The 24,749-nt window shown below is 42.0% G+C and overlaps 1 protein-coding gene across 1 annotated transcript in view; it reads left to right on the forward strand.

Annotated features, from left to right (window-relative positions):
• The window catches only part of LOC113155588 (NACHT, LRR and PYD domains-containing protein 12-like), a 246,698-nt gene that overhangs the window by 112,339 nt on the left and 109,610 nt on the right, over positions 1-24,749 (forward strand). Inside the window, exons 9-12 of the mRNA XM_033326635.1 lie at positions 3,588-3,612; positions 19,020-19,087; positions 22,064-22,237; positions 24,113-24,286. Coding sequence (XP_033182526.1) covers positions 3,588-3,612; positions 19,020-19,087; positions 22,064-22,237; positions 24,113-24,286 — 441 coding nt within the window. The remainder of the gene's footprint in view (positions 1-3,587; positions 3,613-19,019; positions 19,088-22,063; positions 22,238-24,112; positions 24,287-24,749) is intronic.

Here is a 24,749-nt window from a genome sequence, read left to right on the forward strand (position 1 = left end):
ATATCCTGATCATCCAGACAGATTTGACCAGTGGCCTCAGCTGCTGTGTAGTAATGTTCTGACTGGTCGCTGTTACTGGGAAGTCAAGTGGAGCGGATATGTCTATATATCAGTGAGTTACAGAGGAATCAGAAGGAGAGGAGATAATAATGACTGTGGGTTTGGATGGAACGAACAGTCCTGGAGTCTGAGCTGCTCTGATGGTGGTTACTCTGTCTTTCACAACAACAGAGTAACATCCATCTCCACCTCTGTCTCTCACAGAGTATCAGTGTATGTGGACTGTCCTGCTGGGACTCTGTCCTTCTACAGAGTCTCCTCTGACAAACTGATCCACCTCCACACCTTCAACACCACATTCACTGAACCTCTTTATACTGGGTTTGGGTTCTGGTCTCCTGGTTCCTCCTTGTCTCTGTGTTCAGTGTAGTACTGAGAGTGTAGTCCTGTCAGAGAAACGTCGTCTCTGTTGAACAGATAGTTCAGTCTGTACATGTCTGTCTCTTTCACTCACACACACGTTTTCATGTTCAGATTCATGGATTCAATCAGTTTCTTCCTGAACCAGTTCTAAATGATTCCTTGTAAACTTGTTCCTCTTCCAGTCCTATTAAGATGAAGCTCCGATTATTCCAGGATCCAGATGTTGAGAACTTGTTCTGAAGTCTTGTTCTGTCTTTTCTCTCTTTCTCTTTTTGATCCACTGACATTATTAGACATCAGTGCTGCTGTTCATAGTGACGTCAGCACAAATGACCCAACAAGACCAAAGATTCAAGTCAAACACATCCATGAATTTCATGAAGGAAAGTTTCCTGACTTTTGTTCTCCAATCATCTTTATTTGGAGTTAAATGAGTCCAACTAAAGTCAGATCTCCTGAAATGGTGACGATTTGAAGTGACTTGACATTTTAGTGATACTGACCAGGAGTGGACTCACTGTTGTTGTGGACTGTATCTGTAAGTGCTGCTGGTTCATCTACAGCATCCACACACATCTGGAAACACATCTGTGTGTCGTACTTGATCAAACAATGACTCCTGCAGCTGCTGGAGCAGAAGCTGAAGTTGGACCTTTCAGAATAAAAGCATGTGTTTGTATCCTGCAGCAGGACGTCAGTGTGTTCCTTCCGGCTGCTGCATTGAACCAACACACTAAGCTTTTTTTAGATTTAAGTGCAGAGAAAGTTGCGGAAGACTCCTGTTATCAGCGAGAGTGATGTAGCTGAGGGGGGTAGGTCATTCCACCATTGTGGAACCAGAGAGCTGAAAAGTTTAGCCTGGAATCTTATTTAAGGTGAGGTGAGTGGCTCACAAGATGCTGTTTGCTCACAGCAGTGTGTGGGAGGGATTGTAGACCAGGGTGAGGGAGTTCAGGTTGGCTAGTGGTGCTGAGTTGGCCTGATGCAGCTGCTACCTGGTGATTGTCAACACTTGTCTTCGTCCTTGTAGACTCTGAAGATCATGTCTCTGATTTTAAACTGGTTTATGTTTGAAAATTTCTTTTCTTTCCATATTGAGACAGTTCCACAATTTATCTCCAGTAACTGATAGACTAATTTAAGTATTTGATATTTCACCACTTCTTAACATTTCAAAAACTTTGACTGTACCACCAAAATGTTTGGCTTTGTTTAATATAAATTGGATCTTGATGTTTCAGTTTGTACTTAAGTACTTAGTAGTTCTGTCATCTCTTATTACCCCAAGAAATGTATCGTCTTGTACTCTTTCAATGTCAACTCCATTTATTTGTATATGTATCTGTGAGTTTATTTAGCAATTTCCAAATATCATGATTTTTGTTTTGCTCAAGTTTAAAGATGATTTTTTTCCCCATCACAACATATGTTGACTTTATGCATTCTTTCATGACGTCCTCAAGCAACTGTTGCAAATCTTCCCCAGAACAGAAAATATTTGTATCATCTGTAATTAATACCTACCATAATCACTTAGACACTAGCACATATCATTGATATATAAAATTAACAGTTTCGGGCCCAACACTGGCCCCTGAGGGACACCACGAGAAATGTCCAGGCACATTGAGTTTCCCAGCTTCACAAACTTCTTTAAACTTCTTTCTTTCATTAAGTTAACTCTTTACCCACTCTAATACTATCCCCGTGATCACATACCTTTCCAGTTTATTTAAAAATATGTAATATTTGATTGTACTGAAAGCTTTTTCAAGATCAATGAAAACTCCCACGGCATATTTCTTTTGATCTATAGCAGTTGTGATCTACATTTACATTTAGCAGACTTTTATCCAAAGCGACTTACAAGGGTAGGCAGGGCAGCGTGGGGAGGTCTTGCCTAAGGACCCCTACTGGTGGAATTTGAACCCCAGTCTCCCACATGGGAGGTGGTGATAGTACCACTGCACTACCCAGCCGCCGTGATTTCCTCTACTGATTCCATTATTTCCAGTGATGTAGATCAGTTTGTTCTGAATCCATATTGACTGTCAGTGAGTAACTGGAGCTTTTCTAAGAATGTATCTAATCTATTGTGGAAGTGAAGAGACAGGTCTGTAGTTTGTGAAGTGGTGTTTTTCCCAGTTTTGTACAAAGGTATAACTTTAGTAATTTTCATTTAGTTTGGAAATAAACCTGTTTAGAATGATAAGTTACATATGTATGTTAATGGTGTTGAAATTCTATCGATGACCGTTTTTACTAATGTCATATCAGTGTCATTGCAATCAGTAGATTTTTGCAGACATTCTGTCATTTTAGAAGTATTAACTTTGTGTACCTACAACCTGGAAACAAGAAGCTATTCAGGAAGTGTTTAGGACAAGTTTCGTCTAATTCAGATAGTTAAAAGTTGAACTTCTAAAGTTTCCAGATGTATGATGGTGTCATTCACTCCAACTTGGGTTTGATGGTCAGAAGGAGCTGCATTGTGTCTTTGTAGATTTAGAGAAGGCGTATGACAGGGTGCAGAGGGAGGAGCTGTGGTACTGTATGAGGTCGTCGGGAGTGGCAGAGAAGTACGTCAGACTAGTTCAGGACATGTATGAGAGAAGTATGACGGTGGTGAGATGTGCTGTAGGTCAGACAGAGGAGTTCAAGGTGGAGGTGGGACTACACCAAGGATCAGCTTTGAGTCCCTTCTTGTTTGCTATGTTGATGGACAGGCTGACAGATGAGGTCAGACAGGAATCTCCCTGGACAATGATGTTTGCGGATGACATTGTGATTTGTAGTGAGAGTAGAGAGCAGGTGGAGGAACACCTGGAAAGGTGGAGGTTTGCTCTGGAAAGAAGAGGCATGAAGGTCAGTCGTAGTAAAACAGAATACATGTGTCTGAATGAGAGGGATCAAGGTAGAAGCATTAGGTTACAGGGGGCTGAGGTGAAGAAGGTGCAGGAGTTTAAGTACTTGGGGTCAACAGTTCAGTGTGATGGAGAGTGTGGAAAAGAGGTGAAGAGGCGAGTGCAGGCAGGTTGGAGCGGGTGGAGGAAAGTGTCAGGAGTGTTGTGTGACAGAAGAGTGTCAGCAAGACTCAAAGGAAAGGTGTACAAGACAGTGGTGAGACCAGCTCTGCTCTATGGGTTAGAGACGGTAGCAGTGAGAAAGAGACAAGAGGCTGAGATGGAGGTAGCAGAGATGAAGATGTTGAGGTTTTCCTTAGGAGTGACCAGGTTAGACAGAATAAGGAACGAGTACATCAGAGGGACGGCTCACGTTGTCTGTGTTAGCAACAAAGTCAGAGAGGCCAGACTGAGATGGTTCGGACATGTTCAGAGGAGGGATAGTGAGTATATTGGTAGAAGGATGTTGGAGATGGAGTTGCCAGGCAGGAGGGCAAGAGGACGACCAAGGAGGAGATACATGGATGTCTTAATAGAGGACATGAGGTTGGCTAATGTTAGGGTAGAAGATGTTCATGATACATTTAGGTGGAAAAGGATGATTCGCTGTGGCGACCCCTGATGGGAAAAGCCAAAAGAAGAAGAAGAAGATCATGGTCACCCACACACACCGAGCTGTGTGTCCTAGCTTGGCGTCTACCTAATAGGGAGAATAGGGGGTGTGTGATGTCACCAGGTGAGTCCTGGTAGGAGCCTTCACTTCTCATTGAACTGTGGTGTTTGTTGAATTTGCATGATGCTCATATAAATACACCGTCACAGTGAGTCGGACTTGATCCGTTGAAGCAGCTCCAGAGGAACCAAAAGGTCGGATCCCGTGAAAGGTTGGATTGTTCTCCAGACTACTGTAGCACACTTGGTGATGGACAAACACACCGAGGCTGTGGAAGAAGGGACGGAACAAGTGCAGCATGATGGTGATGTGTTCAGATGGTTTGGGTTTGATTCTGTACTGTCATCTGTCTGTGCCAGCGTCCCTCACATTTCCCTCTGGGATGAATCAAGTCTCCATAAACTGGGGATGTTCTTCAAACTCTGATATTAAAGTCACACATGACTTTGAATAAACAACAAAGGCGTGAAAAATAAATACTGTTTCTACCTGGTTTTGAACTGGAGACCTTTCACATGTGATGCAAATGTGATAAACACGACACTACAGAATCCACATGAGATGTCAGGTTTAGGAACATTTAATAACCAACTGTGCACGAAGATGCTGCACGACTTTCAAAGTCCAGATAAAATGACAGTTGTGTAAAGAGCTTTCATGATAAATAAACTACCGTATTTTCCGCACTATAAGGCGCAACAAAAAGGTGTCAATTTTCTCAAAAGCAGACAGTGCATCTTATATTTTGGTGCGCCTTATATATGGATCAATATTGAGCCGCAACAGGTCTCGCAACTACGGTAAACAGCCACTGACTCCATTATCCCTCATAGAAGAAGTAGCGCGCGGTGCATGCTGGGATATATGACTTTGCCTAGCGTGCAGTTGTTATGCCGAGTTTTGCATGCCTGCCGACATCTGCATCCCCCACTCTAATCAGGGAGGAGGATGCAGATCTCGGCAACTCTGAGTTGCCAAATATTGCACCCCCTCCCTTATTAACTGTAACACACTGTAACAAAATGCTGTCATTTGTCCATCTTTTAGATTATTTTAATCTTTTATTTTAATAACGCAAACAAGACCTCAACGCAAACAAAGAGAATGTCAGGTTGCGGCTATCCACAATGTCTGCCAGGTCGACAGTCATACCGTGTCAGAAACTGACCGATCTACAGGTGAGAGGAAACAACTCAAACAAAAGAATCCCATTGCCACCTGTTTTCACACGAGAGTTCATCCCAGCCAATAGGTTACACATTCCAACTACTGAAACAGCTCAAAAATGGCCTCATCTGCAACAATTGGCAGAAAAGATCCCACCACAGTTGGACTGTGAAGTAGGCCTTCGCATTGGCTATAACTGCCAACGAGCCCTTCCCAAGAGAGATCCTGTCTGGTGAAGAACATCACCCATATGCACAACGAACTGATCTTGGCTGGAGTATTGTTGGTTGCTCATATTCAGCAAGTGATGATAGTGATGCAATAGGAACCAGCCACAGAATCATAGTGCGACAAGTGACACCAGCTGTGCAAGCATCAGTTCAGCTAAAGAGAGAAGTTCACTTTGTTTGTAGAACTCAAGTCAAAGAGATCCATCCATCAGACATAATTAAAACTCTTGAGTCAGACTTCACAGATCATGCTACAGATGATAACCCAGTTTCTCAGGAAGACTTCTCTTCTTGTCTAAAGTGAAGGCAGGCATAAGGCAGAAAGAAGATGGCCACTATGAGCTCCCACTTCCTTTCAAGACAGACAAACCTAATCTTCCAGACAATAAACAATGTGCAGTTCATACGCTCAACTCACTACAGCGACGTCTGAGGAGAAATGAACAATACTACAAGGATTATGTCAACTTCATGAACAACATCATAAGCAGAGGAGATGCTGAGAAGGTACCACAGCTTGAACTTGATAACCAACCAGCATGGTATATTCCACACCATGGTGTGTACCACCCCCATAAACCAGGCAAGATCCGTGTGGTTTTTGACTGTTCAGCACGCTTTCAAGAAACCTCTCTAGATGACCATCTCTTGACAGGCCCAGATCTGACTAACACATTAGTTGGAGTTCTGTGTCAATTTAGGAAGTGTCCAATAGCCATAATGTGTGACATTGAGAAAATGTTTCACCAGTTCCACATTGCGAAGGAATACCAAGACTATCTCAGGTTCCTCTGGTGGGACAAAGGTGATTTGTACTCTACTTCCTCTGTGTATAGAATGAGGGTACACCTGTTTGGGGCAGCTTCATCCCCTGGCTGCGCCAACTTCGGACTCAAGCATCTGGCATCACAAGGTAATGGGAAATTCAGTAAAAAGTCCATCAAGTTCATCCAGGGAAGCTTCTATGTTGATGATGGCCTTACTAGCGTAACATCACCTGCTGAAGCCATACATCTGGTTGAAGAGTCAAGAGCCCTGTGCAGAACAGGAAATCTTCGGCTGCACAAATTTGTATCTAATGAGAAAGATGTGCTTGCCACAATTCCACCAGAAGAACGTGCTCAAACCAGCGATCTTGACATGGCCCTGGGAGAACTACACATTGAGCGAGCACTTGGAGTCCAGTGGTGCATCGAGGCTGATGAGTTCCAGTTCCGAGTGGTGGTAAAGGAAAACCCACTGACAAGAAGAGGGGTTCTCTCCACTGTTGCCTCAGTCTATGATCCATTAGGGTTTGTGGCCCCCTTTATCCTGGTTGGTAAGCAGATTCTTCAAACACTTTGCAGAGATAAAGTGAGTTGGGATGAGCATCTTCCTGATCACATCCTTCCACAATGGGAGTCATGGCTCAAAGACTTGCCTCGTTTGGCAGCCTTGCAGATACAGAGGAGCTACCTTCCCTCAAACTTTGGTGAAGCTGTAAAGTATGAGCTTCACAACTTTTCTGATGCAAGTCTCAAAGGATATGGTGCATGCTCATATCTCCGAGCTATGAACAATACAGGACAGATCAGTTGCTCACTTGTCTTAGGGAAAGCAAGAGTAGCCCCTACCAAACTAACAACTATCCCAAGGCTTGAGTTGTCATCTGCTGTGACTTCAGTTCGCATTGGTGATGTAGTCAAAGGAGAACTTGAGATTGAAAACCTGCAAGAGTACTACTGGACTGATTCTAAGGTGGTCCTTGGCTATGTGAACAATGACACCAAGAGATTTCACACGTTCGTGGCCAACCGGATCCAACTAATAAGATCTAGCACAGAACCTGGACAATGGTGTCATGTTAGCTCAGAAAACAACCCAGCGGATCATGCTTCAAGAGGATTGACTGCAGACCAACTGAAGGAGTTGAACTGGCTGAGAGGACCTGACTTTCTGTGGCAGCAAAAGCCTCCTCCTGGAGACAAGATGGTGGGAGAAGTAGAAGCAACCGATCCAGAGCTTCGAAAGGTCCACGTTCATGCAGTCAAGGCAAGAGAACTGAATCCAATTGTGAACCGCTTCGCTAAATTCTCTGACTGGTCTAGGTTGGTGAGAGCTGTTGCCAAGCTCAAAGGATTTATCAGGGACTTCAAGGGATCTCAGTCTAGAAAAAATGAATCGACTAACCTTGAAGAAAGAAGAGAAGCGAAAAATCTTCATCATTAAGCAAGTGCAGGAAGAAGCCTTTGCTGAAGACATAAAGAATATTCAGGCCCAGAGAAAAGGCAGCCTGAACAAGCACAACAGGCTAAACAAGCTGAATGCCTTTCTAGACCAAAACAACGTTCTCAGGGTGGGAGGACGGCTATCCAAGTCAGCCCTACACTATGAAGTAAAACACCCTAAAGCAATATTGCCAAAGAAATCTCATGTCTCAGCTCTGCTCGTCAAACATCATCATGAACGCATACACCACCAAGGAAGAGGCATGACCATGAATGAGTTGCGTGCAAATGGCATATGGATCTTGGGGTGTGGAAATGTGGTCTCCTCACACATTAACAAATGTGTAAAATGCAGGAGATACAGAAGAACAACAGAGGTTCAGAAAATGGCAGACCTGCCTGAAGAGAGAACTGAGACTTCACCTCCTTTCACTTATTGTGGCCTTGATTGTTTTGGCCCCTTCATGGTGAAGGAAGGAAGAAAAGAACTAAAACGATATGGATTGTTATTTACTTGCTTGTGCTCCAGAGCTGTGCATATAGAAACACTTGATGACTTATCAACAGATGGATTCATGAATGCACTCAGAGCATTCATAGCTATCAGAGGACCTGTGCGACAATTAAGATGCGACAGAGGAACGAACTTTGTTGGTGCTAGGAAGGAGCTATCTGAGTTGCTCAAAGGGATGGATCAAGATCGTCAGCGAGCAGTTGGTTGTGAATTTGTGCTGAATGTTCCATCGGCCAGTCACATGGGAGGAGTCTGGGAACGCCAGATAAGAACAATCAGAAGCATTCTGACAGCTATGCTCGACAAGTCAGCTAGCAGACTTGACACCACCAGTCTGAGGACATTTCTTTATGAAACAATGGCCATAATTAACAGTAGACCACTAAGTGTTGAGCACCTTCATGATCCTACTGGCCCAGAACCCCTCACTCCAAACCACATACTAACACTTATATCATCAGTTATTCTGCCACCTCCTGGACAGTTCTGCAAAGATGATCTCTACCTGCACAAAAGGTGGAAAAGAGTGCAGTTTTTTAGCTGATGAATTCTGGCAAAGATGGAAGCGGGAATACTTGTTAAATCTCCAACAACGGCAGAGATGGCAAAAGACATCACGGAACTCACAAGTAGATGACATCGTCATTCTACAAAATGACAGTGCACCAAGAAACGAGTGGAAGCTCGCCAGAGTTGTAGAAGCTCAACCAAGTTCAGACGGCAAGGTGCGAAAGGTGAAACTACTAGTCAGTGACACTTCATTTGATAAAAGAAAAACACTCACTAGATCAGTTTATCTTGAAAGGCCTATTCACAAGGTGGTCACATTACTTGAGGCCAAATAAGTCAGATATATAAGGCTACACCATTCACACACAGACTAAGAAACAATATTATTTTGAGGAAAATCCCATTTTGAGTTAATGAGTGATTTTGGTGGGAGTGTAAGTGCCTCTGTGTTGTGTTCATGGTGTTGAGTTTATTGTGTGGTGCAGATTGTTTGCTTTTGTTTAAATGGTTAAATGAAAATAGTTGTGTTGAAATGTTGATGTCACAGTGTGTTGTTTGCTGTAATGTGGTACTTGTGTGGGCCGAGCGCTTGCTCTGGCGTGATTAGGGGACATTATCATGGGGTGATGTGTCGCGGGACTTTGGAGATGCAGCGGGAGTAGGCAGGTGAGCATCTCACCACATGGACTGCAGGTGAGCAGACGGCTCCATCGGGACTCTGCTGTGTTATACTTCAAGTTTGAGTTGTCTACCACTGAAGCCAAAGACAGACATTTAAGAGATTCAAAGTCTCAAAGAACTCTTTTCATGACAAGCGGCCAACGAGGTATTTGTTTATGTACTTTGTTTCATGTGTTTAAAATGTCTTTATTTGTTGTTTGAACATGCTAGGTGCCGTGTAAATGGCTAATTGCTAATGTACTGTGTGTGTTCAAAATGCAGTTCTCACGGCGTTAAGGTTTGACAAAGAAACAAGAGGAAGAGAAGCAATAAACGCCCGTTTTAAAGAACCGACCTGTGTCTGTGTTGTCGTGAGAGAGCTACAAACTGTGTCACGAAAATTCTACATCACTGACTTTACCTCCGGGAAAATAATAAAACAGCTGTTTATTGATTTTGTCAGAACGCTGGTTTGTAATCTATTAATAAAGTTTGACGACCTATCTGACTGTTTTGTTGACATATCCTTTAGCACAGCTCCATCTAATGTTACATAAGGTAACTCCAGCCTCTACTGTAGGTGCACCTTATAGTGCGGAAAATACGGTAATTTAACAACAAAAAGTAGAAGGTAAAATTCATCATTCAACAATAAAGTAAACTGGAAGAAAATGTGTGTAGGTGTATCTCAATAGAACCTAGAACAGTTCTTCACTAAAACAATATTATACATATATATATATATATATATATATATATATATATATATATATATATATATATATATATATATATATATATAATACACTATAACACTAATTAAAGAGAATGTAAATTGAGGCATATTAGACTATAAATATGTCTCCATCTGAGATGCTGGTCCAATAATAAAGATGTAAGTGATAAAATAAGGTGTGAAAACCCTGAAAAGGTCCAGTGTGGCTGATTCCAGTGAACAGACTCCCTCTGAGAGCGCTGGTCCAGTGGAGCTGTTTCTTCCAAACTAACAAATGTCTGGTGACAGGTTGTGATGAGGACGAGACAGCACCTGCTGCTGGACTGTTACCGCTCCAGACAGGTGAGAGACCAACTGAACAGGGAGGGTTTTAATATCCAACTAAATATGACATCTGGAATATACGGTCTCTGCCAAGAACCTGTGTCCCATGAAGAAGGAAACCTTTTCTATTTCATCATTAGCATCACTAACGTCCACATCTGGAAGACAAGCGCAAAAATGTTGTTGGAACAGAACATGATCTGCAGCAAGTCCAGTTTCCAGCAAACAACATTTGTGGGAGAACAGTTTGATAACGACCTCCTCCTCTGTTCTTTATCTGTCTGTTAACTATCAAGTGAGTCCTATTCAATGGGACTTGTTTGGTCTGTTTGAATTATTACATGGCTGCAAATCTTTCCAGTTGATCCTTGTTATTGTTGATACAAATATTTATTGGTGTTGAAATATTACAAATGTGCATTTTATTCACAGACTAAAGAATATGTCAAACGATGATGATTGATGAGCCGACAGTTTAGTAAGTTCATCTAATCACTGTGGCATCTGAATCTTCAGAAATAAATTAAAAAAGAAACGTTTCTCATTCATTGGTTGTTCTGCTTCTTATATCGACTGATGTAAAACCCTCTCTGACTACAACATGGGCTGCAAATGGACAGTTGAGCTGTTTCTCTGTCCCAGTGGTGAAATCTCAAGTCACATTTTAATGCATTGTGTACTTTTACTTTTATTAGTAGCTACATGTTCCTGATTACACTTAAATAGAGTACTTCTACTCTGAGTCTGATACTTTTTTATGTATCTGCTGCTATTTACAGGTCAGATACTGGATAAATCAGGGAGGCACCACAGTGATGAATTCATGAATTAAATATTGATTGTTCATCCTAATAAGGTCAAATGTATTTATTCCCTCTGAAGACTTATTGTGCTCATGATGTAAACAGGAAAGACAACAATTCAAATCAATACACACAATAAACATGCACAACAACACAACTGAGCCTCATCGTCACATCACTAGTCACAAGTCTCTTTGGATAAAAGCGTCTGATAAATGACTAAATGGAAATGAAAGAACAAATTCTGACATTAAAACAGAGCTGGTAAATAACTATGTACATTTACTCAGTTTTAGATCCTCATAGTGGAGGAATTTCCATTTTGTTGTTTTTACATAAACTAAAGATTCAATAAACTAAAATCACACGTCATCCTTAGTTTTTACTTTTTATGTAAAATATATTAAAATCTAAAAATCATTGTCACATTGAGCTGACAGCTGCTGAATTCTGTCCTTTGTTGATTCTCTTGTTTAGGACAAAACCACAAACACCAAGAACCATCACAGCACCAAGTGACAAAGCTACTGCCAGTCCAACATGTGTCTCACTGTGTCGTCTGTCCTCAGCTCCTTCATCTCTGCTCCCTCCATCCTTGATCCCTGTAGCCTTGGTGTTTCCAGGTGTGAGTCCTGCAGAGTAGAAACAGCTGTCAGAAGAACACCACAGAATCCACGTCCAGCTGTTCTATAATGTTTTCCTTCATCACGGCTTCATTTGCTGTTTCACTTATTAGTTCAACTCATGATCCACCAATAGAATTGAAGAACTGATGAGTTCTAATGAGGAAAGTTAGAGATTTGATCTTGACAGGTAAGAGACGTTTGATTGTCACAACAGGTGGTTTGACTTTGGCGACATCTGCTGGAGAAATGTGTTTTAAATGAGATCAAATGTGACTGAATGTTCTTTCTATAGAAGACATTTGTGTTGATCCAAGTTCTCGTGTGACTTAGATGAAGGAAATTGTGATTGTGTGGAAATAAATCAAATGGAACAATTGTAAATCTTGTCTCCATTATTTTCTATTTGTGGACATGTCCTTGTTATTTCTGTCCATGTGCTGAACTTCTGGGGACGACTTTGACATTTTAGTAGAATAAAAACAACAACTATAAAGTTTATTAGTCTACATTCAGGAATGAGGAGTGTTTGTGTGACTGTAGCTATAGATGAAGTTTAGTTTTATTTTTATTACCATTATTTAATCTGTGTGTGTGTTCAGCCACACCTTCATGTCTTTACTTTAAAAACATGCACTTACTGTAAACAAACCACCTCCACCTACTCTAAATTTAACTCTGTTTCACAGGGTGGAACAAACTGGATGAACAACTTTCTGCTTATTGAACCAGAAAGAGAAGAAGACCAGAGGAAAAACAGACAAACAACAGCAAGATGAGAATCGAGGTCTACTTATAGAAGAGATCGTACTAAATAGTAGTAGTAGTAGTAGTAGTAGTAGTAGTAGTAGTAGTACTTAATAGTAAATAACAGTGAGGACCAAGCGGTTGTTTGTCCACCTCCATAAAAATGAAGCAGACAGCTGCTTATAGGATGTTTTTGGTGAATCAGTCTAATATCTACAAGACTGCAAACGTGGTAGAAGTAAACAAACCCAAAACTCAAGTCACAGTATGAAAACCTTACAGAGTACCTCACTACAAGTAGAAGTACCACTTCAAATTCTTTACTATTACTGACATGAAGAACAACAGTACAAGTACTCAATCATTATTTCAATATGTCAGCATAAAACATTTTAACATGTTTGTCTTTTATAAAGATTGTGCTACTACACATCTTCAGTGAAGTCAGAGGTGACTCAGGTCTGTCTGGACACAGCTGATGACCACTCTGCACTGCTGTGTGTTTGTGTTTATAACCTGAAGATCTTCTTCTAAAACTCTGGACACACTGCTGTGATTGTTTGAATGTCAGATAGGATTAAACTGCTGACAAATGTCCTGTTACTTGTCATGTAACAATGTACAGTGTTAATTTTACAGAACACAAACAAGTGTTTTACACAAATAGATAAATATACACATATATACACACATACATGAATCATCTTCCTCCATTTATCCTCTGCATCAACTAACTTCATGTCCTCTCACTACGTCTATAACGATGACTGTAGTGAGAGAGGACATGAAGGTAGTTGATGCAGAGGACAGGGTTAAATGGAGGCAGATGATTCACTGTGGTGACCCCTGAAAGGGAACAGCTGAAAGGAAAAGAAGAGATAGATAGATATACACATGATGTCAGAGTGAATGTCAGTGTTGTTGTCAGTGCTGAATGTGGAGAGTTGTAGTTACTGACAGTGATGGTGATAGTTTCTCTGTGAGTCTCTGTCTCTTTAACAGTCCAGTTCCATCCACATGAATATCTGACTTACGTACTATAAGAACTGACAGCAGGTGAACTTTACTCTGACTGAGACTCAGTCCGACCAGTCACACTGCATATTTTATAGTGAAGACATGAAGGTGTGGCTGCACACACACACACACACACACACACACACACACACACACACACACACACACACACACACTCGGGGCAGTTTAGTTCAATGGATGTGATGAAACTTTAAGTAAAGACCAAATCTCCTTTTTTCCACAGACAGAAGAGAAGCTGCAGAATGAAGTTCATGGGAAACGCTGAGTAAGTGGAGCTCTTGATTGGTTTGATTCATCTTCATTAAATGAACCTGGTTTTGTCCTGTTAGTTCCAGTTCAGTCTTTCAGTCAGTAGTGGAACATGGACACAGCAGTCTGTCTCTTATTGTGAAAATCTGCTCCTGTTTCCTCCTTCCTACCTGTCCTACGTCATTCCAGGTAACAGCTCACCTGTGTCAGAGTCTTTTCTCGGAGAGTCGTCTTCTTCTCCTCTTTGTCTGAATCTCCTGTAAGTTTGCTTTGTTTGATTCTTTCTCTTTGGTTCCGTTCATTGAACTAATGAAGACTAAAGTTCACTAATAGGAGGTTTCACTACGGTACCGATCCAGGACCGTGGTTCCACCTCGTCTCTCTTCCTGGTTCCATGCATTTCCTTTTTCTGTTGTTCTTGTGGCGCAGTAAAATGTTCCCATTTCATATGATGAGATACTTGTACTTTACTTGAAGGTACTTTTACTCCACTACAGAGGAAAATATTATACTATTTAATTTACTACATTTATTTCACAGCTACTTTGCAGATTGTTCATAGAAACTCTGATCAGCTGATCTGTGATGTATTAGTACACATTCACCACCTGTCAGTACATGAAGTGAACTTCACCTTTACCTGCTGCAACATTAGTGATGTTTACACAGTAATACACTTTAAAATCAGTCAAATCTGTGCAGTACTTTTACTTCTTTGTGTATTTTTTCTGTGTTGATGGTGAGTTGTGGAGAGACAGGAAACATGGGAAGAGAAATAGGTGGTACTTTTACTGCAGTACTTTTTCAGCATGTACTTTCACTCTTACTTGAGTACAGAGTCTGTGTACTTGTACTTTAATTTCTGAACAGGAATATCAGTGTTTCCATGATTTCAGATACAAAGAGAATTGATCCAGTATCAGCAGTGTGACCCCCACCTCCTCACAAATCTCTATTTAACCCATGATATAATAAAAGCTGCAGTAACTTTCAAAGTTCTTCTTTCACATCACTTCACTGTTTCTGTTCAGTAAAGAAGAAACGCGTCTTTGAGCTCACGTCTCTTACTGAACCTACAGTGTAGTAAGTCTGTTTGTAGAAACTCTATTTAGACTTTGATTTGACTGAGGCACAGAGGAAGTTTACTGTACATGCAGTTTTTAAAGTATCTCCATGAGTTTCTCAGATAACACAGATGATCAGATTATTTTTCTGTGTTTATCTCTAAATGTTGTTTAGTGGTGGAAAAGTTAGTGAAGTATCAGCGTCAGTCCAAATGACTGAGTGAGTGTAAATGTTGGTCCATCATCCTGTGTGTGCTGGGCTGCAGCTTCATGCCTCCATCTAGTGGACTGATAGTAGAAGTAGAGCAGCTGATGGCAGCTTCCTCTGCCTCCCACTGCTGTCTGACTGCATTCAAGTGACACTGATATGAAAGAGGAAAGAAGAGCCAATCAGTGGATGAGCAGCTGATCTTTGTCCAGGAGAAATGATGGAAAGGAGGATTTCAGTTTTCACTGCACATCAATGATTTGTGTTTCCTCTCCACATGAAGGTAGAAAGTGTGTGTGAGCTGATGTGGATGTGGATTCAGCAGCATGGATCAGTGTGAGGACAGAGAGGAGGGAGACCCTCCCTCTAAAACCACTCTGTGTGGGGACCATGAGAGCCAGACCAAAGCTCAGAGGTGAGATGACTGAGACCATCGGACTGATTCTGTCTCCAAGTCTCATCTAGAATTGAATATTTCATCAGGACATTTTTACTATTCTTCTGATTCTATTTGTCATTTATGAAGGAAACGTTGACTGAATATGTGAGTGTCACCAAAGTTGTTTTTCTATCAGGTCCCATCAAAGACCAGAATCTCCTGGACCAGGACCTGAACCCAGCTGTGTGTCCTTCAAGAGCGACCGGTCAAAGGAACATTTTATTGAGTTTAAACATCAACCTTCATCAGACACAGAGTAAGTTGTTGTGAGTTTAAAATCAGTCTGAACAATATGATGTAAACTTTCTCTGATGATAAATTGTTGTGTTCTTTGGATTTCTGGATATTTCTGATGTGAGTAAGTTGATTTCTGTTTGAACTGTTGATTTGAAGGAGAAGCTTTCTTCACTATTCTTCCAGCAAAAACTCTGATCATCGATCAAATCTCCATCCAGCCAGTAGCTAAACCACTGATCCTGTAGAGGGTCTCAGGGGGCTGCTCCTCTTCTAATGAAGTGCTGACTTGCAGGCAGACGTCAAAGGAAGTAGCTGAACACCACAAATGTTGAACTCTGATCAAATCTTTGTGATTGAAGTTCTCCAAATGAAGATTTTGGAACAAATGTCTCAAAGAATCTTGACTTCTTCACTTCCTGTTGGAAGACTTTTGTTCTAATGTTGTTGAAGTCAGTGTAGAGGACTGTTTGTCCCCAGTGTCAGTACCAGAGCTGACGTCTGAAGATTCATTTAGGATCCACCAACTAATGAATGAATGAAGTTGTTCAAATGTGAATTAGTCAAAGTGAATTGTGTGAGCAGCAGCACTCTGCCTCATACTCACACAGTTCAACATATTCAGACTGGGAGCTGCCCAGTACAACCAGTGTGATCCAAGCAGACGCTGTCTCTAGATGCCTTGTTCCAACACTTGAGCATTGTTCAGTGAGGGAGGCAGAGATATCTGTTGTTCAGAGCTGCTGAGACTAAACCAAAGTGACTGGTGACAGTAAAGCTTCACCACTACAGGGAGTCTCTGATTGACTGTTCACATCAAATCTCTCTTCATGGACCTTTACCTTGTGTGTGTCTCTGTGTGGACAGACATACTGTGAGCTCATTCTTGATGATTCCTCCACAGAGTGGACCAGGAGAGCTCAGAGGTTCCCAGTGGTCAGTCTGCCCAGCAGCATCCAACACAGCTGGACTCCATATTTCTGGTGTGTACATGTCCAACTACTACTTTTCCATCTGTTGTGTTCCCAATAATCTCCATGCTGCACTTTTTAGACCAGTGGATTGTCAGTCTGTCCAACATGGATCTGATGTTCGGCTCCATGATTTGAGTTGGATTGTGTCATTCATATAGTTTCTGTTCCAGCTGCTGGAGGAGAACATTATGAATTTTGTGAAGAACGAGCTGAAGAACATCCAGAAGGTTCTGTGTCCAGATTACCCACAATGCTTAGAGAGTCAGAGGGGGGATGAGGAGGTGTTGGATGGTGAGGATGAAGAGCGGAGGAGCAGCCGAAAGGCATTTCTGAAGATCACACTGGACTTCCTGAGGAGAATGAAGCAGGAGGAGCTGGCTGACTGTCTGCAGAGCAGTAAGAGGATTTCTCTAAACATTTAACATCATGGAAAAATGAGACGTTTACTGAGAGCTGAAGATGTGGAGTGTTAATATGTTGAAATGTGAATCATTTAGAGTCATGTAACTGTCAAACTGTGTTTTCATTAGAAATTATATTGATCATGTTCTTGTGATTTCATTCAGGAACTTCAGCTGCAGTTTGTCAGCGTGAACTTAAATCTAATCTGAAGAAGTTCCAGTGTGTGTTTGAGGGGATTGCTAAAGCAGGAAACCCAACCCTTCTGAACCAGATCTACACAGAGCTCTACATCACAGAGGGAGGGACTGGAGAGGTCAATGATGAACATGAGGTCAGACAGATTGAAACAGCATCCAGGAAACCACACAGACCAGAAACAACCATCAGACAAGAGGACATCTTTAAAGGCTCACCTGGAAGAGAGGAACCAATCAGAACAGTGATGACAAAGGGAGTGGCTGGCATTGGGAAAACAGTCTTAACACAGAAGTTCACTCTGGACTGGGCTGAAGACAAAGCCAACCGGGACATACAGTTCACATTTCCATTGACTTTCAGAGAGCTGAATGTGCTGAAAGAGAAAAAGTTCAGCTTGGTGGAACTTGTTCATCACTTCTTTACTGAAACCAAAGAAGCAGGAATCTGCAGGTTTGAAGAGTTCCAGGTTGTGTTCATCTTGGACGGTCTGGATGAGTGTCGACTTCCTCTGGACTTCCACAACAATCAGATCCTGACTGATGTGACAGAGTCCACCTCAGTGGATGTGCTGCTGACAAACCTGATCAGGGGGAACCTGCTTCCCTCTGCTCGTCTCTGGATAACCACACGACCTGCAGCAGCCAATCAGATCCCTCCTCAGTGTGTTGACATGGTGACAGAGGTCAGAGGGTTCAGTGACCCACAGAAGGAGGAGTACTTCAGGAAGAGGTTCAGAGATGAGGAGCAGGCCAGAAGAATCATCTCCCACATCAAGACATCACGAAGCCTCCACATCATGTGTCACATCCCAGTCTTCTGCTGGATCACTGCTACAGTTCTGGAGGATGTGTTGAAAACCACAGAGGGAGGAGAGCTGCCCAAGACCCTGACTGAGATGTACATCCACTTCCTGGTGGTTCAGTCCAAAGTGAAGAACGTCAAGTATGATGGAGGAGCTGAGACAGATCCACACTGGAATAAAAAAAGCAAGAAGATGATCAAGTCTCTGGGAAAACTGGCTTTTGAGCAGCTGCAGAAAGGAAACCTGATCTTCTATGAATCAGACCTGACAGAGTGTGGCATCGATATCAGAGCAGCCTCAGTGTACTCAGGAGTGTTCACACAGATCTTTAAAGAGGAGAGAGGACTGTACCAGGACAAGGTGTTCTGCTTCGTCCATTTGAGTGTTCAGGAGTTTCTGGCTGCTCTTCGTGTCCATCTCACCTTCATCAACTCTGGAGTCAATCTGCTGTCTGAAGAACAGTCAACTTCTCTTTGGTTCAAACTGTTTAGACCTGAACTAAAACTTCTCCACCAGAGTGCTGTGGACAAGGCCGTACAGAGTCCAAATGGACACCTGGACTTGTTTCTCCGCTTTCTCCTCGGTCTTTCACTGCAGACCAATCAGACTCTCCTACGAGGTCTGCAGACAAAAACAGGAAGTAGATCACAGACCAATCAGGAAACAGTCCAGTTCATCAAGAAGAAGATCAAAGAGACTCCCTCAGCAGAGAAAAGCATCAACCTGTTCCACTGTCTGAATGAACTGAATGATCGTTCACTAGTGGAGGAGATCCAACTGTACCTGGACTCAGGAAGTCTCTCCAAAGATAAAATGTCTCCTGCTCTGTGGTCAGCTCTGGTCTTCATCTTACTGTCATCAAAAAAAGATCTGGACGTGTTTGACCTGAAGAAATACTCTGCTTCAGAGGAGGCTCTTCTGAGGCTGCTGCCAGTGGTGAAAGCTGCTAAAAAAGCTTTGTAAGTATTTGGATAGTTGAATGTCCATTAAAGTCCTGACCAGAGAATCCACCTTATGAACTGGAAACCTTTAGTTTAAATAACTGGACAAGGCCCAGGGTATAACACGGGCAGGGAAGCAAGGCTGGGAACAAGGCTGGAAAATGGCTGGAGAGTGTTGGAGAACAGAGCAACTCCAGTATGAAAGAAGTGAAGCTATACTAAACAGGATGAGGGTTCAAAGGAAGGACTTAAGTAGAGAGATTGGTTCAAGGTCTCAAGGTTGTAACAAGTGATAACACAGAACTGTAATGAAAACTAATGGTCTAAACTGTCACCTGTGTGTAGAGACATGTATGTGTCCTATTTTACACATACTGTAAACATTATTCTACAGGAATGTTATGTGAGGCGGGCCTGTGAAATATAAGTAAGAGGGTTGGAGAGATGTAGAGCAGGAGACATTTACATGATTGTGTTTTTTTTCCTATTGCTGGCATGTATTACATTGAGATGGTTCATCACAATTAGTCCTTTCTTGAAGTCTGCTAAAATTTTACAATATTTCCAGGAAGAGGAGAGCTTTTTAAGACGGGTCGTAGTGAGCACTGACAATCTAGCAGGGAACTCCTAAAGTGGGAGAGAAACAAACTGGGCGAGCATCAGGCAGGAAATGTGACAATTACAGTTTGACACAAATGTTGTCATGTTATACATCACTGTTTTTCAGACTGATTGGTTGTAACCTGTCAGAGAGAAGCTTTGAAGCTCTGTCCTCAGTTCTCAGCTCCCAGTCTTCTAGTCTGAGAGAACTGGACCTGAGTAACAACAACCTGCAGGATTCAGGAGTAAAGCTTCTGTCTGCTGGACTGGAGAATCCACACTGTAAACTGGAAACTCTCAGGTCAGGTCAAGTTTCTGTTTTAAATAACTGGGGATATTTAAAATGTCCATAACTGCTCCCAAAAGAAAAAAAACGTCATAATGTCACAAGGTTAAAGTTACAAGAGTTTCTCATCAGTATTTTTAAAATATATAAAATAACTGTACTTTCCTGTCTGATTTTTTTCACTGTGTTGTATCTTTTTAGTTCAGGGTCAACATTAAAGGTGAAGTCAGGTAATGGAGTCATGAGACACAAGTAATGCAAAGAAAAGGATTTATCATTACACAATCTCAAAAGCGGAGAAAACTGTAAAACTAATTAGAGGGAGGTATCAAAAGAACACAGTAAGTAACTGGTCTAAACACAAAAACAAAGTGACAACAAAAAACAACCTGAAGCACGGTGGGAAACAAAGTAAAAACCTAAACTAGAGAGTAACAACAGAAAATAACTGGACAGATGCAGAAAAAAACTCACACTGGCTGAGGTACAAAGTCTGTTATCCAGGGCTGGTGAGTGAGGGAGAAAAGGTCTGAGAAACACGGCTGAAAGGAACCACTGAGGGCGAGGGCAAGGTCCAGGATATAACGGGGTCAGGGGAAGCAAGGCTGGGAACAAGGCTGGAAAATGGCTGGAGAGTAGTAGTCAGAACTGACAATCTAGCAGGGAACTGAGGGCTGAAGGGAGCTTATAAAGGAGAGGGTGAATACATGAGGAACTGATCAGTAATTAGTGCAGAGGGAATGGAAGAGTAAGTCAGTCCATGTATGGGCACAGCAGGAAGTGACTGGGGAGCAGAGCAGCGGGAGTGGGACCAGGTGAAAGAGAGAGAAACAAACTGGACCAGCATCAGACAGGAATTGTGACAATTACAGTTTGACAGAAATGTTGCCATGTTATACATCACTGTTTTTCAGACTGAGTGGCTGTAACCTCTCAGAGAGAAGCTGTGAAGCTCTGTCCTCAGTTCTCAGCTCCCAGTCCTCTATTCTGAGAGAACTGGACCTGAGTAACAACGACCTGCAGGATTCAGGAGTAAAGCTTCTGTCTGCTGGACTGGACAATCAACACCGTAAACTGGAAACTCTCAGGTCAGGTCAAGTTTCCATTTGAAATAATTGGAGATATTTAAAAAATCCATAACTGCTCCCAAGGAGATTAAACGTTTTAATGTCAAAAGTTTTAAGATGCAAAAGTGTCTCATCAGTATCTTTACAACATATAAAATTCCTGACTGATTTTTTTTCACTGTGTTGTGTCTTTTTAGTTCAGGGTTAACATTAAAGGTGATTGCTGTCAGGGAATGGAGTCACAAGACACAAGTAATGCAAAGAAAAGGATTTATTATAACACAATCTCAAAACCAGAGAAAACGGGAAACTAACTAGAGGGAGGTATCAAGAGAACACAGCAAGAAACTGGTTTAAACACCAAAACAAAGTGACAACAAAAAATAACCTGAAGCACGGTGGAGAACAAAGTAACAACCTAAACTAGAGATACAAAGGAACAACAGAAAATCACTGCACAGACGCAGGAAACAAACTTACACTGGTTGAGGTACAAAGTCTGTTATCCAAGGGCTGGTGAGTGAGGGAGATAAAATCTGTTAAACAGTGCTGGAAGAAATCACTAGAGGGCGAGGGCAAGATCCAGCGTATAAAATGGGCAGGGAAGCAAGGCTGGAAAATGGCTCGAGAGTGTAGGAGAATAGAGCAACTCTAGTACAAAAAAAGTGAAGAGACACTAAACAGGACAAGGGTTCACAGGAAGGTCTTTAGTAGATAGATGGGTTCTGCATCTCAAGGTTGTAACACATAGCTGCAGTGAATCTAATCTGGTGTAAACTGTCAACCTGTGTAGAGAAGTTAATGTGTCCTATTGCACAGAAACTGCATACAAAGTTCTCCAGGAATGTCTGGTGGGGGGGGGGGGGGGGGGGGCTGTGAAGTATGGAAAGATGTAGAGCAGAAGACAAGTACATGATTGTGGTGTTTTCTCCATGTATTACATTGAGATTGTTCATCACACTGAATCCTTCCTTGTAATCTGCTAGTTTTGGGACAATTACAGTTTGACTGAAATAATGTCATGTTATTCATGTTTTTCAGACTGAGTGACTGTAACCTCTCAGAGAGAAGCTGTGAAACTCTGTCCTCAGTTCTCAGCTCCCAGTCCTCTAGTCTGAGAGAACTGGACCTGAGTAACAACGACCTGCAGGATTCAGGAGTGAAGCTTCTGTCTGCTGGACTGGAGAATCCACACTGTAAACTTGAAACTCTCAGGTCAGGTCAAGTTTCTGTTTTAAATAACTGGAGATATTTAAAATGTCCATAGCTGCTTCGAAGAAGATTAAACTTTGTAATATCACAAGTTATAAGTTGCAAAAGTTTCTCATCAGGATTTTTAAAATATATAAAATAACTGTACTTTCCTGTCTGATTTTATTTCACTGTGTTGTATCTTTTTAGTTCAGGGTCAACATTAAAGGTGATTACTGTCAAGGAATGGCGTCACGAGACACAAGTAATGCAAAGTAAAGAATTTCTTATAACACAAGCTCAATAGCAGAGAAAATGGAAACTATCCAGAGGGAGGTATCAAAAGAACACAGCAAGAAACTGGTCTAAACACAAAACAAGTGACAACAAAAAACAACCTGAAGTACAGTGGGGAGAAAAGTAAAAACCTAAACTAGAGATACAAAGTAAGAACAGAAAATCACTGCACAGCCACAGGAAAAAACTCACACTGGCTGAGGTACAAAGTCTGTTATCTAAAGGCTGGTGAGTGAGGGAAAAAAGGTCTGAGAAACAGAGCTGGAAGAAATCATCAGAGGGTGAGGGCAAGGTACAGGGTATAACATGGGCAGGCAAGCAAGGCTGAGAACAAGGCTGGCAAATGGCTGGAGAGTTGTAGTCAGAACAAACAATCTAGCAGGGAACTGGGGGCTGAAGGGAGCTTATAAAGGAGAGGGTGAATACAGGAGGAACTGATCAGTAATTAGTGCAGAGGGAATGGAAGAGTAAGTCAGTCCATTTATGGGAATAGCAGGAAGTGGCTGGGGAGCAGAGCAGCAGGAGTGGGACCACGTGAAACTAGGCCAGCATCAGACAGAAATTGTGACAATGACAGATTAACACAAATGTCATGTTATACATCACTGTTTTTCAGACTGAGTGGCTGTAACCTCTCAGAGAGAAGCTGTGAAGCTCTGTCCTCAGTTCTCAGCTTCCAGTCCTCTAGTCTGAGAGAACTGGACCTGAGTAACAACGACCTGCAGGATTCAGGAGTGAAGCTTCTGTCTGCTGGACTGGAGAATCCACACTGTAAACTGGAAACTCTCAGGTCAGATGAAGTTTCTGTTTTAAAGAACTGGAGATATTTCAAAGGTCCAAAAAGTCTGACAAGAGAGAGACACATTCAGTATTTATACAATATATAAAATAGCTGTAAATTTCCTGTCTGATTTTATTTCACTGTCTTGTATCTTTTTAGTTCAGGGTCAACATTAAAGGTGATTACTGTCAGGGAATGGAGTCAGAAAAAACTGGAAACTAACTAGAGGGAGGTATCAAAAGAACACAGCAAGAAACTGGTCTAAACACAAAAACAAAGTGACAACAAAAAACAACCTGAAGCACGGTGGGGAACAAAGTAACAACCTAAACTAGAGAGTAACAACAGAAAATCACTGCACAGACACAGGCAAAAAGTCACACTGGCTGAGGTACAAAGTCTTTTATCCAAGGACTGAGTGAGAGAGAAAAGGTCTCTGAAACAAGGCTGGAAGAAATCACTAGAGGGCGAGGGCAAGGTCCAGGGTATAACATGGGCAGGGAAACAAGCCTGGAAACAAGGTAGGTAAATGGCTGAAGAGTTGTAGTCGGAACTGACAATCTAGCAGGGAACTGAGGGCTGAAGGGATCTTATAAAGGAGAGGGTGAATACAGGAGGAACTGATCAATAATTAGTGCAGAGGGAATGGAAGAGTAAGTCAGTCCATGTATGGGCACAGCAGGAAGTGGCTGGGGAGTAGAACAAAAGGAGTGGGACCAGGTGAAAGAGAGAGAGAAAGAAACAGGTGCAGCATAAGGCAGGAATTGTGACAATTACAGTTTGACACAAATGTTGTCATGTTATACATCACTTTTTTTCAGACTGAGTGGCTGTAACCTCTCAGAGAGAAGCTGTGAAGCTCTGTCCTCAGTTCTCAGCTCCCAGTCCTCTAGTCTGAGAGAACTGGACCTGAGCAACAACAACCTGCAGGATTCAGGAGTGAAGCTTCTGTCTGCTGGACTGGAGAATCCACACTGTAAACTGGAAACTCTCAGGTTAGGATTCATTATCTTAAGTAAATCGTTCTGCATTTGAGTGGGTATGTGTGTTCAAAACCTTTGTGTTTTATTTCATAATGGCATTTGACATTGGCTCTTTTCATAAGAGCCACAGTTTCTGAACATATCAGACACACTGGTTTAGTTCAGTTGTAATATGAACAGAAAGGAGTCTGTTCATTCTGGATTAAAAACTCGATTTTCACTGTCCACTTTTCTCTTTTTGGACATTTTTATAATTAACTCTTAAATTTTCAGTCTCACCGTCACTTTATCAACTCTTACTTCTGTCGTCTGTATCTCTCTCCTCTCTGTCGTCTGTATCTCTCTCCTCTCTGTCGTCTGTATCTCTCCTCTCTGTCCTCTGTCTCTCTCCTCTCTGTCGTCTGTCTCTCTCCTCTCTGTCGTCTGTCTCTCTCCTCTCTGTCGTCTGTCTCTCTCCTCTCTGTCGTCTGTATCT

This window comes from Anabas testudineus, chromosome 18 (assembly GCF_900324465.2).
Source record: "Anabas testudineus chromosome 18, fAnaTes1.2, whole genome shotgun sequence".
Taxonomy (NCBI): Eukaryota; Metazoa; Chordata; class Actinopteri; order Anabantiformes; family Anabantidae; genus Anabas; species Anabas testudineus.